Source organism: Marmota flaviventris, chromosome 5 (genome assembly GCF_047511675.1).
Source record: "Marmota flaviventris isolate mMarFla1 chromosome 5, mMarFla1.hap1, whole genome shotgun sequence".
NCBI classification, from domain to species: domain Eukaryota; kingdom Metazoa; phylum Chordata; class Mammalia; order Rodentia; family Sciuridae; genus Marmota; species Marmota flaviventris.
In genome coordinates, this window is record NC_092502.1 from 164358459 (window position 1) to 164376561 (window position 18103).

The following is an 18103-nucleotide window of genomic DNA, read 5'->3' on the forward strand; positions in this document are numbered from 1 at the left end:
GGCCTCACCTCTGTGGGACACCTCGTCTCCCTGTCTCATGCCTGTCCTGCTGGTCCCATCAGATGCAGCTTCAGGCACGTGTGTCTAAGATGATGGATGCTGGGGAAGTGGGCACATTTCTTCCCTGTTTGATGAGGAGCTACAAGTAGGCCTCGAGTGTGTACCTTTACTTTATTGCTTGTGTTGCCTGTTCCCATGAACACAATAAACTCCTTTTAGAAAAGTAAGGCACGTGAAAGCCTCGGTGCAAGTTCCATTTCACTTAAAAATTCTATTGGCTGATAAAAGCATTTCCACTACAGAACTGGAGATCGAGGAAAGCACATGATGCATTTTGGGAGCAGAATACCTGAACCATTATTAGGTTTCGCCTCATGGCACAATTAGCAGGCCAGCAAACCCAGTGTTTCTTAGGTTGACATGGCGGCTGCTACGACTGCAAAGCCCTAGTCAGCTCATCCACATATGTACAGCCAGGTCCCCAAGTGTTAACCACACAAGATCCGACGGAAGAACAGCATCTAACTGCATCTGGGTCCCCATTTGTTACAGGGAAGGAATTTGGCATTTTCAGTCTTTTCTCGTATGATGTGCTGCTGTCCACGAGGCGTGCATTATACAATGCTGAAGACCATGGAGAGATACTGCTCATAGGACACCTGAATCCAGCCATCTTGATCCGTGTCGTAACGTCTGAATATGTCCGTCAACCTCTGGGAAAAGAACAGGCATTTAGAGCTTGGTGTGTGCTGAACAGAAGGACAAAATGGGACATCTAGAAACACAACCTCAGAATCACATGTCCCTCATCCCTGAGAGGGACATGGGTGATGGACACCCATGCCAGAGGCACAGGTGGAAGCAGTCTCAGCACTGTCTACGGGGCAGTGGAGCCTGAGGACATGGGATGAAGGGTAGCGCAGGCCTGGCCCCACTAGACTCCAAATGGGTACTTCCTCCCATTCTGGGTCATGGGCTGATCAAAGTTCAGAAGCATCCCCATGGGTGGCTCCTCCCGAGGGCGCATCTTGGTGGTGAACTGGGCCAGGGAAGACAGTCCTAACACGGGCTCCTACCCTGGAAACCAAGCCCAGCAGGGGAGGGCCAGCCCCTCTAGCCCCCCCATCTTCTGCTTGACTTGCCCCTGCCCTCCAACAGCCCGAGGGCCCAGGCCAGCCAGAAGCAGAGGGACAACGGCTCAACCCTGAAGACAGGCTGAGAGTGCCACTCCAGAGGTGGACTCAGCAGCCCCGACACACTCTAAAGAATGCAAGGACAGGACAAACAGGCACAAGGGAATTCTGTATGACAAAAGAACCTGACAACCCCAGCACCCTGAGGGTCAGCCACGCCTGCCAGTCCTATCTCCAGGACACCAACTGCGAGTTCCTATGTGAGAACTACTAGCACAACACAAGCGACAGTCATGCACTACCAGGTGGCTCCAGTCAACAGTGTGCAACATGTGGCCAGGGCCACGCTGCTTTGGTTCTTTTCTGTTCTGTGGCCCTAAGAACTGAACCCAGGGCCGCACACATGCTAGGCGAGTGCTCTAATGCGAAGCATGCCCCAGTCCTTATTTTATTTTGAGACCGGGCCTTGCTAAGTTGCCAGGCTGGCCTTGAACTTGTGGTCTTCCTGCCAGTCCTCCGAGTTGGTAACAGGTACAATTTGGACCCAGTGTCTCACAAAAGTCCATGCGTTGAAGGCTTGACCCCCAGGCATGGCCAGATGGGGAGGTGATGGAACCTTCAGGAGATAGGGCCCAGTGGGAGGAAATGGGCTGATTGGGGTGTCCCCTTGCAGGGGACATGGGGATACCAGTCCTGCCTTCCCTTGCATTCGCTTCACAGCCATCACAAGATAATTCCTCTGCCATGCACTCTTGCCTCCCCATAGTCCCAAAAGCCACAGAGACAAGCAGACAAGGCCTGAGTCCTCCAAAACTGTAAGCAAAAACAAACCTTTCCTCTTAAGTGGGTTTATCTCAGATATTTGTTACATAAAAGAAAGCTGACTGCCACAGTGGCTAACCTACCTAGCCTAGGCGTGCAGCAGGCTCTGCCCTCCAATGGTGTATTGCTCAGAACATGTCTCTCTGTTTAGTGATGTTTGTCAGTACAAGAGAACACCAGCAACAGCTAACTCTGACTGAACAATGGGAAGCCTGGGCCTGTAGCTGAGAGGCAGAGCACCTGTCTGTCTAGCATGTTTCAGGCCCTGGGTTCCATCCCAGCACCGCCCAACAAAACAAAATGCAAAGAACACAGGTAATTTTCCTTTTAATTTTATTTGTATTTTTCTAAGATTTCTATAAGTTTTCATGTTGTATTTTTTTTTTTAAATTAATTTTCAAAAAACTCTTTTTTTTGCAGTGCTGAGGATAAAACCCAGGGCCTTATGCATGCTGGGCAAGCACTCCACCACTGTGCTATATCCCCAGCCCTCAAAAGCCTTTAAAAAAAAAAAAGCAGATGAAGGAAATCATTCTGATAAAATTTTTACTTATGGGACATGGCTTTTGCTTTTAGATTCTCCCCTTCTAACATTCCACGGTGAGTGTTGACCCAGAACTGACAACATCCCCCAGAGCTACAGGACACGGGTCTGGGGGCAGAGAACTCCTAGTGGGCCGGGGTCCTAGCGGGACCCCTGTTGCTGAGAACCCAAAGGAGACCTTCACCAAGGCAGCAGAAGGGCCAGATGTTGACTTACAGAACAAATTAAAACCCTGACCCCATAGCACTTCAGAGAGTCCAAAGGACAGCTCACATTGCACCTCTTTCTTGGATGTTCAGAGGACATGGGAAGCACAACCCAACATCAGGGAACACTGAGTAGCAGGCAAAGGCAAGGCTTTCCCCCTCCAAGATCAGAGGCATGAGAGCCGGCAGACCTTTCTCCGACCCTCAGTGAGAACCTGTTAAAGAACCTGGAGGCTGCGCTTAGCTGACCAAAGGCAACACACTTTAACTGATCTATCATTTAATGGGAAAAAAAATTAAGAACAATTACCAAAATTCTACATTATGTCTAAAAACCCAATGCCATCAATGTCTCTCAATGATTCCAGAGTCAGCAAGGAGTGCCCTCAGTCTGGACTCCAACTGGGGGAAGAGGGAAAGAGGACTGAAATGGAGTTCATCAAATTCCATGCATGCGTGATTTTGTCAAAATGAACCCAACTACTATAAATAAATATGATGCTTTTAAAATAAATTAAAAAAAACCCCAAAACAAAAAGGCAAAAAGAAACTCCTATACATGCCTTATACATTTCATGGAAGGCCAGGTATCCTGCTCTGGTGTGAACCCTTCCCTGCTCCTGCCCAGCCCCCACAGAGCCACTCTGTCACCTGCAAGACAATGCAGCCCTGGATGAAGTCATCAAAGGCAATCTGCCCTCGTCCTTGTCTGTCAAATTTCCGAATGAGGATGTCGTGGAACTGGTCAGAGAGCCGGTAGCCTGGGAGAGGAAAAGTCAGAGTCAAGATGGGCAGACGAGGTAGGAGGAATGCACCAATGCTCATGCCCCCTGCCTACTCGCCAGCCTCCCCACAGCAAAAACTGCCACTCCATTCAATGCACCCTGAGAGTGGAAAGACACTGCCTGACCAATCATTCCAAAACACGTTTAGTTTCCAGGACTACGATGTGACTTACCTAGAGACCAGTGCCCTCTCCCTGTAGGACAACCTATTGCTCTCCTGAGCACAAGCATCTGCTGGCTAACTGCACCCTCCCCACAGGGCAGCCAGGCATGGCAACCCGAGCCCCTGGAGCACCTCACTAGTCTGCCAATCTATCGAAGCCCCGAAGGACGTGCTGCCCTGGCTGCTTATTACCAGAGAGCGCTCCGAGAGCTAAAATACCACAGAGGGTTCCAGTGAAACAAATGAAGACATGAGGAAAGGGGAATGACAGGGCACACGACATCAGGGAACTGAGGACACAAGGAAAGTCGGCCTCACCAATTTCAAAATCCCCAGGGTCACTGAGCCCTGATTCCTCTCCAATTTACTGAGCATGTTTGGAGAAGGTCTCCAGTGGAGAGAGGGTCTGAAGGAAAGCGGAGGAACCAGATGTAGACGGAGGCACAGGAGGACACAGCTCACATGCTTCCTTCTTCACCCCCTACTACCTGCAGCTCACCTGATTCCTTCCCTCACCCCCCACTACCTGTGTGGCCATGGTATCCTTACTGATTCAGGAGACAAGATCCAGGTGCCAATATATTTTTACCGGTTTTCAGTCTTGTTGGGGTCTTTGCAAGGATATGCACACCTATTGTCTGATTGAATCTCACAGTTAATTACCTGTATGAACACTTATTCATCATTTCACTATAAAGACTCAAAACACACAAACATGTTCATAGTACCTTCCAGAGCACTCAGGGGGAGCTGGGATTTAAGTACAGTACCACTAAATGAGTCCCTGCAGGTTGAGTGGGACCCCCAACTGTCATCAGAAAGAGAGCAAGTAGGGAACAGTTGCACTCATCTCCTTACACCTATCAATTACCTGGCAGGTGAGGCAGCACCCCTGGCTGAGCCCTGACCTGATGAGGATGGAGCCCGGAACACGGCCACAGGGCACTGCAGATCCACGGTGTGGATGGGGTGACAAGAGCCATTGCTGATTTCCTGCCAGGGCTGGGGAAGGCCAATAAGATGGGAACAAAGATACAGAATTTGCAGTCTGAACACTGAATTTCCAGAAACAACTCCACAGATCCTGGAATCAACTCCAGGTCTCTGGCACTCTTGCAGGGAAAGCAAGAACAGAGAAAGATGGGAAGAGCAAGCAATGAACAGAATGACCAGGAAAAAAGGCTCAACTGGAGGACAAACCTGGTTGTGTGGGAGCCAGGAGGCACTCTGCACATGGCCACCACCCAGTCAGGCCTGGCCAGCAAGACGTGGGGGCAAGGGCCACCTTGCAGACCCAGCTGCCCACCTGGGGAGTACCTTCTCTCCACAGGATGAGGGCTGACTCTGGAAACACTGCTCTTGAACCAAACAGCTCTGACTGCAACATACATCATCCATTCCGGTTCCAGCTAAGCTGCCCCTACCCAAAAGGGCAAGGTCACCTGAGGCCTCCCAGCCTGTGAGAAGCAGCAGGAGGACAATTCCATACCAGTGGGGCACACCACTGGGAAGTGTGGACCCTCTCTGGACAGACCAGGTGAAGCAGGGGCTGCGGGGTCTGAGTGAGGCAGTCCTTCTCACCTCTGCCAAGCCCACTCTCCTAGAGCCCCCAAGGCAATAGTGGCCTCCTGGAGAGGGGATAGGAATACGCCTCCTGTGTCTACTTCCAAATAGCCATTGGTGATGCAGCAACCCAGGAACTAACATGAGGAAGATACCACCAGAAATTGCCCAGGGGACACTCCTGGTCCAGGCCATGCAGCCTGTGGGTCAGATGGTCAGCACCAGTCCAGAGTCCCCTGCCCATCATCAGCCCCACCACCAGGAATAGCACGGCAGCACTGCAGTCACAACATGACCTGGGAGAAACTGGACAGACAGCAGTGATCACCAGTGGACAAGGAAATAGGAGGAAAGTTAAACCATCGGTGGCCAGTATGGCACCAACCAGACGACGCCATGAGAAAGGAGATGGGGCTGCTGGTCAGGCACAACGGTCGTAAAAACGCTGTTAACCTCGTAAGATGCACTGCTCACACTGACCTCCTAGGCAGGTATCCACCTACTCCAGCTGCAGAACGAGGGATGCATGGGACACGAGCCTCGAACTTGCTCAGAAAGCTTTAGCCACAAAGGGGAGGAGCAAATGTAGAGAAAAGACTGAAAATGAGTGACGGAAAAGTGGAGGTGGATTATACTTCCACAGTTTTCATTATAAAAAACTGAACTGCAGAAGTTGCCAGAGGCAGGGTGGGGGAGGGGAGCCCAGGGGAATCCTGGGGGAGCAGGGGTTCTGAATGCACTGCCCACCAGAAGGGACAGCTTCATGTAGGTAAGCCAAACTTCAAGTCAGCAACAACCACGTTGTACCTGAAGAGCCTGCCAGCAGCCACGCTGGGGAAGGTGTCACGCCCACACCTGGCCATGTTAACAAGTTTAAATACACAGTGAAAGGGTCATCAGATCCACTGAGTGGTCCTACCAGAGTCACACAATGCCACCTGGGCTGGTCTGAGACGCCCACTGTTGAGCTGCTCTGTTACCTGAGAGCAACACACCCATTCTCAGGAGTCAAAACAGAGCAGGAATTTTTGCTTCTAAGGCCAAATCTTAACAGTTACAACCAAAAATCTTCCAAAGTAACTGACCTCCTAGGCAGGTATCCACCTACTCCAGCTGCAGAACGAGGGATGCAGGGGACACGAGCCTCAGACTTGTGCAAACAAGATGACCATGTTCCTTTTCATGGAAGACAAGGGGGGACAACCCTGGAAAACCAGAAACCAAACTCAAGAAGAAATCTGGCAGGACCACCAGAAAGGTACTACACAAGACACTGCTCCTCCAGAAAGCACCCGGGAAGCCAGAGGACTCTGGGTCTGCCTCTGAGGCAGCCTGTGCTCCTGACCAGCCACACCCTCACCACGACTACAGAAACAGAGGTTCTAAAGCATCCTTGGCTTGAACAGGTCACAGCGAGTCTGAGAGGCTGAGGAGCACCATTCACATCAATTTTTCCACTGAGTTCCAATGACCCAGTGGTCACTGTGCTGAGCACAAGCTCCAAGGCCTCTAGATGTGGGGCAGGCTGACATTCTGTGGTACTGAGACTGCACATGGGCCAGCTTTGTCCCCAGCGCCATACGGCACTTGCCCCACTGGGCTGTGCTGGGCCTCCTGTGCCTTCAGTGGCGCTCTCTAAGCCATGCGGCCACTCTGCCTGGAGACCCTTCTTCCACCACGCCAGGAGACAGGCCAGCCAGGACTTCACCAGGCCCCCACACAAAGATGCAACAAGATTGTGTGTATCCCAAATTCTAACCCAGAGCTGTCCTGTCCAAATCCTGCCTCACAACCCGTGAGTTCTCAATCTTTCCTAAAATCAGCCCTGTGGACAAGTTCATGAGGTGAGAAGGGAGAGGGGGAGGAGATGGCCATGAGCCACATGCTGGGAGAAGAAGTGGGGAGAGGTGCAAGAGCTATGTTAGCAACCACAGGAAATACCGAACTTGAGCATCACAAGACTCCAACAGCACAGCACTGTGGACTGTGGTCTAATCTTTCACATTTTTCCTAAAGAGCACTTGTAAGTGAGCACAGAAGAGTTTGGTAACACAGACCAGATGATGACAGCACTAAGCAAAATTGCTCTAGATAATTCTAGGTGGAACTATGAGCAGCTGTGGGCTGGTCCCAAACAGCTTGGTGTTTTCTTTGTAAGTAAAAATCGCAGCTTCCTTTCAGGCCCAAGATCAGTTCTGGAACCCTTGGGTGAGCTCTGGACAAGTACTCTGAACACTCAAGAGAAGCATGGCATGCTGTCACATACCTGCACACAACATGTGTGCACATGTGGACACATGCCACATAGACACACAGCGCGTTTGAGAATGGGCATGTGCTCTAACTCTCCATTGAGGCACAGTTTGGAAGGACTGAGAGTTAGAGCTGATAACTTACAGAATTGCCTCTTAGGGTCATTTTATCACTGTGTGTTTTGATGCATCAGGAAGCATAAACTGTCCCACACCACTTTATCACTTCCACTTGAAATTGTTTCAAAAGCCCCATTCTCAATTTTGTTCATCAAATCACCCCATAGGAAAAAAAACTGAAGGTTTGCATAGCCCTTATCTCATTTTGGATGAAAAACTGAACAAAAGACTACACGTCAAATATATACAATAAATACTATCAAAATATGACACTGTACAATGTAACATAAACAGAAATTTCACATGGACTGGGTTAAAAATCTGTAAGTTGAACAAAGTAAAATAAAATTCAGGGGCTCCTAGGTTCCAAAATGAAATATGCTACACAATCAAGACAAGTGAATTACCAAAACCTGAGAGTGCTTGCTTGAGCTCGTTCTTGTCGATCATTCCAGAGTTGTCCCTGTCATAGGTGCGGAAGACATTCTGCCAGTCTGTGATGTACTTCCACACGCCTGTGAACTCGCTGAAGTTCACGCCAGCCTTGTTCTCCCGGTCAAACATAGCTACGGCAGAGGGACAGAGTATCAGTGCTGAGACAGGAACAGTGTCAGGCAGGTCTCTGAGCTGTCCTTCAGAACGCCAGCGTGGGGCCAGCCTGCAGATCACTGTGTGCTAGCTCACAAACAGGACTTGGCTGAATGGGGCCCTGCCTGGTGGAGGCCTAGGGGACAGTCACCCAGCCCTGGTCCCAGAATAATAATACGCAGACACAGCTGTGTGGCAGACAGTGGGTGGAATCACAGTAAAAGTCAAAACGACACTTTCCACTGAAGTAGGCTCTGGAAAGCAGACTTTCTGCTTGTGCTCGCCTCACCTGAGGGCACCAAGGTGCAGCGGTCCAAGAGCCCCTGCTCCTGACTCCCAGTCCCAAAAGACGGTGAACTCTGCACCCCTCAGGAGCTAGAAACAGTCCTCCAGGGACAAGGGGAATCTATTCTAGTTAAAAAGAGACCTAGCCTACTCTCCCATTAGGATTTAATTTTTTAAAAAAATAAGTCCACATTTTTCATTAAAAAAAAAAAATCAGTGTAATTCCAGGTCCAGATAATAAGAATCATTGAATACAATTACATGTTACTGCAAAATGGCTAACAAATAAAACAAGTCAGTCTGAAGTGCTGCTATAGAGAAGATGATAAAATTGCCTGTTGTTTTAGGAGACTAAGGCCAGACTATAGGAAGAATGCTCCGGGATCATATAGAAGTCCATTCAGGTCAGTAGCACATCCCATCATCAAAGAACATGTGAGGACTGAGCATTCAGATTCCTCCACACAGCGCAGGAGCATGTTTGTAACGATGGGCTGTTTTCAACATCACCGCCTCAAGCGTGGACTGCACAGAGGTGTGGTAGCGACATGCTGGTGCGTGCCACTGCAGCCTGCTTCTGTACCTGGCAATGCCAACGAAAGCCACCCAGCGGAGGCTGAGCAGAATAGCAGCTTCCAGGCCGGCCTCTGGCAGGGAGGTGCACATGCCCATCCCTGCTCCATCGCCATCTCTCCTCGTGCGGAAGGCTGCATCCCTGCCAGCACACCCGTGCGTTACCTCAATGTCTTTACCCACAGCAAGATGCAGTGCCTGTGGCTTACACCACGCACCCTGCAATACAGCACTAAGCTCACAGACAGAGAGGAACCCAGAAGGAGAGGCACAGGACCCAAGGTTCCATGTCAAAGGCAACCAGAAAGGGAACTACATCTTTGGAAGAGTAGAATAGAGAAAAAAATCATCTCTCAGAACAGGAAATCTTCTCCAGAAACTGGTGGAACAGTGAACTTTCCCTGAGACTGTGTGACAGTGAACCCTTCCCTCTTGGATCTGGAGCTCAAGTTCCTGCTACTTCTGTAGCAAGGGAGACTCAAACTGAGAAACCCACACCCTGGCTGCAGAAATATGAATTTTTTTCTGGAGGATGTATTCCCAGATCAAGCTTGGTTTACACACATTGAGTTCAGCCACATACGAACCCACAAAGCAAATAAAAATACTAAAATACTAAGGAAATTAGCCATGCATGAGGTTCAGCAGGAATAACAGTCAGACATGGATCACCTTCTCAAGGATTCAGGAGTGTCAGGAACACATGGTGAAGTAGACAAGTTTAACAAGTAACCCCCTCTCACAGTGCTGGGGACTGAACCCAGGGCTTTGAGCATGCCAAGTAAGTATTCTACCACTGGGCTTCACCCCCAACCCTTTTTATAGTTAAGCCAAGTCTTGCAAACTTGTCCAGGCTGGCCTCAAAACTTGCAATCCTCCTGCTTCAGTCTCTTGAGCAGCTGGAGTTATAGATGTGTGCTACCATGCCTGGCAAATACTTAATTCTCCAATAAAAACATTTATTTAAAATGTAAGAGACCATAACATACAATATTCAAAGAAATAAAAGAGAGAATCATAAAAACCAGCAATAAGAGACTATCAAAATTAACTATTAATAACTATATAATAACTTTAAAAATTCATTATAATAAAAAATTAACTATATAATAACTTTAAATTTTTTTAAGAGAGAGAGAGAGAATTTTTATTTATTTTTTAGTTTTTCGGTGGACACAACATCTTTGTTTGTATGTGGTGCTGAGGATCGAACCTGGGCTGCACGCATGCCAGGCAAGTGCGCTACCGCTTGAGCCACATCCCCAGCCCAATAACTTTAAAAATTTTATACACATACTACTTTTAGAATTCAAAAATTGAAAATGCCAGTTAAACCGTAAATTAAAACCAAAAACTGCGAAAGCTGTATACACAGAGGTGAGAAGTCCAGAGGCAGGATGTGGCATACAAGGGCCAGCACCTCCTGAGTAGACTCCAGAAAGCACAAGCTTATCTAGGCAGTTCCCAGGGGAGCTTGTCTGTAATACTTACAAATGATTGACCTGACAGTCACTGGGTTAAACGGGGTCCATGTGCCTGCAAACAAACATAGCAACAATTAAACCAGTGCCTTCCCCCTACCCCTAAAGAAGCTCTCAGCAGGAGCCTGGCTTCAGGAGCACCATAAGATCTTCCCGTTGTCACAACTAGGAGGAGCCCAAGCCCTGAGTGGGCAATATCCCATGTCCTGCCAGACATGCAAGCTATTTATGACCACCAAGCTGGACGCTAACTCTCTGAAGTTCTGGCTGAGAGTGTTTCTGGGGCTCATAGACACAGCTGACCAACTCTCTAAGACAAGACACATGGTCACAGCTTCTTACGCAGAGGAGACACAGTAAAAGCAGCAAGGGAAAAGTGGATGGGAAACCAGATGTGAGCCTCCAGAGTCTAGCCAGAGCCTGCTCAACTGCACCTGTGAGAGCTGCCACAGGGCCACTGTCAAGGACACTGTCCAGGGCACTTCATCTTTCTCCAAGGAGACAGAATTAACAAGTAGTTCCATTATGATCTACTTGGAAGTCTGCAAAGAGATTGTCTTAAATATACGACAATAATTAATTCTGACCATCCTGGATGAGTCTAAAAGAGAAAATCCCATTAAAAAATTTTATACCCAGATCAGATATATTTGAATACATGAATAGGCCTCCACACATTGGGTTACAGAATAAGGTCCTTGGGTAAATATTTGAGTAGAAAAACTGGTGGTAAAAAACATGAAAATTCTGTTCAACATGAACAGAACATACTCCTGGGGGTTCAGGGCTTACCTGGGGCCAGTCACTGAGCTCCATTTGCCTAGAGACAAAAGCAGGTGTTTGCCACAAATCGCAACCTGGTACAAACCACCCAGGCCAAGAGGCACAGCTCAGTTCACAGATCTTGGCGAGACAAAGCACTCTTCCCAAACATTCTAGGAGCTCAGTTCCCAGGAGACAGATGAGGGCCAGTCACCCAACAGGCTCTTCTTAGGAACATGGGTAGCCTGTCTGCTGAGCTGACCCTACCTACCCAGGGATCAAAGCACAGGTAGACCTCTGTTCCATCACCCATGAAATGGGACCTCTGTTGGAGAAGAACGGTGATGTGAATGGATAATTATTCTATAGGAAATTGCTGCTTGTATGGTCTAAATTATCTCAATTCTCTTAGGATGAACTAGAAAGCTATTTGGTAAAATGTCCTTAAAAGAAGGTAAGTTTTTTTTTTTTCTTTCAAGCAGTTAAAAAGTGCTCCTTCAAATTATAACAATGTCATATTAAGACAAACTTACTTCAAAAGCACAAAAAAATGGGCTTGAGAAAAATTCATTTCTCATTATCCCAAGAAATAATGTGGAAATAAAAAACACATACTACCCTCAGGACAGTCTGCGGCAAGCTGTTTCACAGGGCCAGAGAACACCTGCTCTGTGCTGCTGCATGCCCCATGGCCACAGCCCTCCCTGCGGTAGCCCTTGCAGCAGCTCTGTTGTCTATCACCACTGGAGCTGGCTCCTAAGCCAATAGTGGCAGCAGAGACACAGCCACTGTCCTGCGGTGGCACCCATCGACACTCTAGCTGGCTCTTGTCTCCAAGCATGAGGGAGGCACTTTGACTGTATTTCCTCGATTTGCTCTCCCAGAGGCTGTGAGGACACTGACGCTGGCAGGTTAAATACTTGTTCAACTTCACACTACTGAAACAGGGAGAGCAGGATGTGGATCCAGGCAGCACCAGGGCCCAACTGAGCCCTCCAGGGTAGACAGGCTGTCCTGCTAGTGAGGGTGAACAACACCTGTGAAAGGTTCACACAAGACACAAGATCTAAAGTGATCTTGTATCTTGGTCAGTATTCTGGAACAGACAAACAAAGAGACACAAAAGAGACCATAAACCTTTACCAGTCCTGGTAAAGAGGCCACAAAAAGTGTCGTCTCTGATGCACGCCTCAATAGGGCTCATATGGCCTTCCACCACACATGCACAGCATGTTGTGAAGAAAACCATCCATTCCTCACTTGGAAAGTCTGAGGCCAAGATGTGCTAAAGTGTGGCCTGCTAGATAGCAGATGCTCTTGAGGCCTTTCTAGTAGTAACCCTGCCTTGCTTCTCCTCAGAGTAGAAGGAGCACTGGAGACATCAAACACAGTTGAAAGGGGTTAATGATGACCAGAGAAGAGAAAAATCAATAAGCACAATAGTCAGGGCAGAGATAATGCAATCCGGCTGCCCAAACAATCTAAATAAACGTGTGTGAAATGATAACCTAGTGCCTGAGGTCCACATAGGCTGGATGCAGGGGAATGGTGTCTATGGCATCTGCCATTCTGAGGTAAGTGTGTCACGCTGAAACCCATGTTCTCAGAAATGAACACTAAATACCGGACACATGCCAGTGGCAAGAGCTTCTCCTCAATGCTGCCAGGCAGTGTCCAGCAGCCTAGTGTTGCCCACTCCCTCATCCAACCAACTACAACACTGAAGTGCTTCCTACTAACAAAGCCAGACCTTTTGACATTTTTGTCACACCTTAAAACTGTCCCTTTACCCAGCTTAAATTATATGCCTCTGGAAAGACAAGTGTGTTAGTTACCAGTGACCAAAACACCTACCAGGAAGAACAACTTAGGGGAGGAAAGGTTTATTTTAGCTGAAAGTTTCAGAGGTTTATAATCCATGGTTGACTGACTCCATTGCTATGGGTCTGAGATGAGGCAGAGTATCATGTGAAAATGCATGGTGGAGGAAAGCCGCTCAGCTCATAGCAGAGGGGAAGCAAAGAGAGAGAGGAAAGGGTCAGGGACAGATGTGGGGAAGGGCACAACACCAGCACCCTATTTCCTTCAGCTACCCCCACCTGCCTATAGTTTTTACCATCACCCAGGAATCCATTCCAATTATTAATTCATCACATGGATTAATGCATTGATGAGGTCACAGCCTTCATGATCCAATCATTGCACCTCTGAACATTTGCTGCACTAACACATGAGCTTTTGGGGGACATTCCAAATCTAAACCATAACAGCAAGCCTTAACTATATTAATCAGAAAAGTTGGCCGTATCTGAGGAATTATGAAAGGCAGTTAACAAAGAAAAATGCCTCCAAAGCTACCACACTTCAGCCATCAAGAATGACTCCACAGAGTTCCCAACACACCCTATACAAGGGCCACCATCCTCCCAGCCCCTAAATGCATAGTATTCCCCACACAGTTAAGAACATCTGTCATGATTCTGCTGCCAATGCCTCCAATTTCTTCACTTCCCAATTTGGGCCTAGAGTTTCAGCAATTCCTAAGCAACAGTGCTATGTAGACCATCTCCAAATTCTTCAATAATTACCTAGTACTCTCGATGACCCTTTCCAGAGGAGTCACTAAGATTCTGAGAACATTCAAGGACCTTCAAGACACCTGAAGGATTTCTGTTGCACAAAGCTACACTTCCCACCCCTCACTCAGAAGCAACACCCTGGCTGCTGTTTCCAGAAACCCTGTCTCTATGCTCCCCTGCATCAACTCGATGGTGTGCGGAGCAGAAGCAGTGATGAAAACCAGGAAGCCACCAACCGGCAAGTCAGAAACACCTCTTCCATGTATAGGTTATAGTAATTTAGTCTGAATGACTCCTCTGTACTTGGAAAAATAAATTCCAGAAGGGAAATTGCTTACTGTGAGAGGATCAGGCTTCGACTCACCATTGGATAGCGCCTGCTGAAGCTCACTGTCCGATATCACCCCACTCCTGTCTTTATCAACTCTACAAAATCAAGAAGACCAGGAAAGTTGGTGATGAAATGTGCAGGAAAAGCAAAATATGGCAGAAACAAACTATCTGTCCCATTACTTTACATCAGTTCTGGGACATTCCTCAGGTAGACCTTTCACTTGGCTGTCAGAATGTCACATACCACATGCCCGCGGGGGATTAAGAAATTTTCCCCAAGACCCTAAGTGTCAGGCCTCCGGGTCTGAATTCACACCTGCACCAGTTTGTCTTTCACAAACGCTGAAAGATTCTCTGGGGCAGTCAAATCATTCCTAGGCAATGAGTCACTCGAATTACGGTCATTTGTTCAAAAGGACAGCTGGGACTTAGGACGCTGCCAACCGTCACCTGCTCCAGGGACGCAGGTCTACCTGCCCTTGCTGGGCTGCTACCCTCTTCCACAGCGCAGGGTCTGGCCTGTTACTGCCTTCCTTGAACCGAGCAGGAGCCGCCCTGCGCCCTCTGCTCTGCATCTCGTGACGGGCCCAGCGCACCCGGAGGGGCGAGGAGGGAGCGGGGCCGGGGAGGAGGCGAAGGAGGAGGGGGTGACAGGAGAGGAGCCCGGGTAGGTCGAGGGAGGAGGGCGAGGAAGGTGAGGGAGGAGGCTGAAGAACGAAGCCCGGGCGGCCCCGTCTCACCTCTGGAAGACGTTCCACAGGAAGCTCTGGTCCGGCAACGCCGCGCCCGCAGCTGGGCCCGGGCCGGAACCCGGGCCAGGGCGATAGGAGTAGGCGGCCATGGACCCTGGAACCCGCGGCAACGCGGCAAGACTCGGGCGGCTCCACTTCCGCCTCTGCTGGGGGCGGAGCCTGGCGCCCACGCCGCGCACGACACTTCCGGGAGTGCCGGAAGTGTCGTTCCTCGGGTCCTGTGTCCCAACGCGACCAATCCTTCGCGACCCCGTTGCCAGGCAACGCCGGGGCGTCCGCCCAGCCGGACCCGGGCTTCCGGAGCGCGCTCGGACCCGGGATGGGAAGTGATGCCCAAGGGCTTCTGTTGAGTTGATGACATCACGTTGATAGAGAGAAAAGGGTGAACGCGAAAACCAAGGACGCCAACGCTGAAAGCTCAGGAGGGAAGGATACAAATTTCCACGTACTCGCGCTTTTCAGTTCCACCGCCCCCTTCCGGAGGTTGGTGAAGCGTGAGCCTCCGCCTTTGCACAGGTGACTTCAGCTAGCCGGAAAGGCAGCGGAGGAGTCCGGGGTCTCGGAGGGAAGAGCATCAAGGTCTCCCTTGACCCGCGCCTCCTAGACGGCGTCCTTAAACACAAGACAAGGGGCCTTCTCTCTGGGTACTAACTCTGCAGTGCAGCTTAAAGTGTGCCTTTAGCATGAATTTCCATATTGGGAAATGCGCAGTTTGGGGGTCACTCTCCTGGGTCCTTCCTGCTTATGCCGTCAGACGAACCTCCCACCCAGGCCTGTGTCTTATGCAGTTCAGGGTCTAAATGAACTCCTTTCATAGGACCACCCAGCTCTTCAATTCCTGATCCAGCGAATGGGAGCATTCGTCCCTCGGAGATGGTAAGCTTTCCTCGTGGGCTTTTACCTCACTTGCAAGGACAAGGCCTTTTATTGTCACCTGAGACTTATTCCCTGTGGACCTTGATCCATTATTCAGCACACAGGGCACAGGTATAGATCCCATCAGCTTCCACACTGTCGTCCTGTCCTGTTTGCCTTTTGCCTTTCTCGCTTGTTTACAAGGCATCTATTGAGACATTTTTTCAAATACTTAAAATAAATTAGCCTATCCTGTGGCTTTGGCATTCACCTTAACCGGCAAGTGAGTTTTTTTTTTTTTTTTTTTCCCATCATTTACTGAATTCAAGTGGCTTCTAATTTTCTCTTCTGAAATATATATATTTATCCTCTCCCCCATATCTCGGCCTCCCTTTCTCTTCTCGAAACACTAACAACTAAAATTTTGTGGCTGAATGTGTTTTCCAGCAGCAATCCTCAGCCCCACCCAGCAGGTTCCTGGCTTCACCAGCCTGGAGTGCCACAACTACAGTCTTCCATCCTAAGAGGCACAAAGGAGTGCTGTTCTGCAGTCTGGGTAGTTCATCCATTCAAGGGAAAGCAGATGCTGAGAAGAGGCTCACATCACTTTGTCTTCACCCTGGCCCACACTTCACCTGAGAAAAGTATGGCTGAGAAGTTACTGGCTTGCCCAAGGCCAAACAAGCAAAAGAGGAGGTTCAAGGCCAGATTCTCTGTACTTTTCTGGTATCTCTCAGCAGCAGCAAGGCAAGGCTGACTGAGAAGGGAAGTTAACCAGGAAGAAATTAAGGATTAAAGACATGTTCCCATATAAATGCACAAAGGATGCATCGTTCAGGACAGAGATGTTGCCCTGACACATTCACAAAGGAACTGTGCTGAGTCACACCAGCCCTTGGGCTGAGCTGCTCTAAGCTACTATGCCTTACAAGTCCTCTCCACAGTCCCTGTGACTTGGAGGTGGGGTGTTGCCATAAAGGTTGGGCACTACCCAAGCCCTCTGCAACAGTAAGAGGCAGGCCATTTCCTCAGGTGCAGACACCTAACTCCTCACCTATCTCGGATTCAATTCCTCCTAACCAGGTCTGGTCTAAACTTTCCAGAAGTCAAGAAATTAAACGAGAGATAACACTCTCCTTACATTAATGATAATCATGTCATGTACCCAGATATTTTGGGTCTTTGGCCTAATTTTTCTTTTTTGGTACTGGAGACTGAACCCAAGGGCCCTTTACCACATCCCCAGTCCTATTTATTGAGACACGGTCATGCTAAGTTGCCGAGGCTGGCTGGATCTTGTGGTACTGATTCAGCCTCCTCAGTCACTATGTTTACAGGTGCACACCCCCCACAGCTGGCTGACCTAATTTCTGTAAGCTGGTTAGAACATGCCTCATTTTCCTTAAGGTTCTGGGTTTCTGAGGCTTTCTACAGTGCACCTGCTTGTTCACCTTGGCTTTGGCACAGCGGGCCCTCAAATGAGTGGACACCAAGTAGTTATGTGCCCTTTGTCTTTATACCTGAGGACATCCATGCACACACATTTATGTACATTTAACAAGTGGCTCTAAGCCACTTTAGCTCATTTTCTTACTCAGGTTCTCTAATAGCTGGATTGTGACACTGCATACTGATGATACTCCCCTTGCCCCCCTTATAGCCTCTGGCTGTAGATTCTAGGGATAGAACTGAATGTGCCCAGTACCCCCTTCCTCTCTCAGGATGACACTTTCTCCCATGGCTTCAGTCATTATTCTTTCAGAATTCAGTATGAAAGAGAACTACCTAGCACTTTATTTTACTTAGGCTTAACCTGTTCCACAAAGGCTCCCGTGCACTTCCTTGCTCTGTCTTGGAATACGGTTCTGGGTTCATCTGGCACCATTTCTAGCCCTTACTCAGGAAGCGGCGCTGGTTCCTTTTAGTGGCGAATGATAATAGAGACCACAATCCAGATACTGTCCACTGCTCCTGGGGCATAACTAGGAAATGTGGATTTCTTTAAATGAATAAGGATGAATTCATACCTAGATTTCCTATACTTTGAACTACAGATTTTTATAAATTAATTCTTGGATTTTATTGTCTTTTTCTCAGGAAAAAATTAGTTTTAACATTAAGATAGTTATTAGCTTTAATCCACACTGCACATAATTTCAAAGGATTCATTCCGATAAAACTAGTAATAAGATTACTGAATGGAATTTAGGATTACTTAGCGGCTTCACTTGTTTTTAAACTATAGCGCTGTAGTTCATTAAATCTATACAGCGTGCCATGTTCTAACATCGCTGTCAAGATGCGGGA

General features: G+C 48.6%; 1 protein-coding gene across 2 annotated transcripts; it reads right to left on the minus strand.

Moving 5' to 3' along the window:
* Window positions 1-152: 152 nt before the first annotated feature.
* Window positions 153-15095, minus strand: Pdcd6 (programmed cell death 6). Of its 2 annotated transcripts, none has more exons than XM_027943875.2 (6): window positions 14930-15095; window positions 14221-14282; window positions 10526-10570; window positions 8002-8154; window positions 3357-3466; window positions 153-713 (listed from the first exon to the last, which is right to left on the minus strand). In XM_027943875.2, exons 1-6 carry the CDS (start codon window positions 15028-15030, stop codon window positions 615-617), a joined length of 570 nt encoding a protein of 189 aa, XP_027799676.1. In that variant the 5' UTR covers window positions 15031-15095; the 3' UTR covers window positions 153-614. The 2 variants fall into 2 exon arrangements, with proteins under 2 accessions (XP_027799676.1, XP_027799675.1); XM_027943874.2 differs by having other exon boundaries at window positions 7996-8154; window positions 14930-15094.
* Window positions 15096-18103: the final 3008 nt, after the last annotated feature.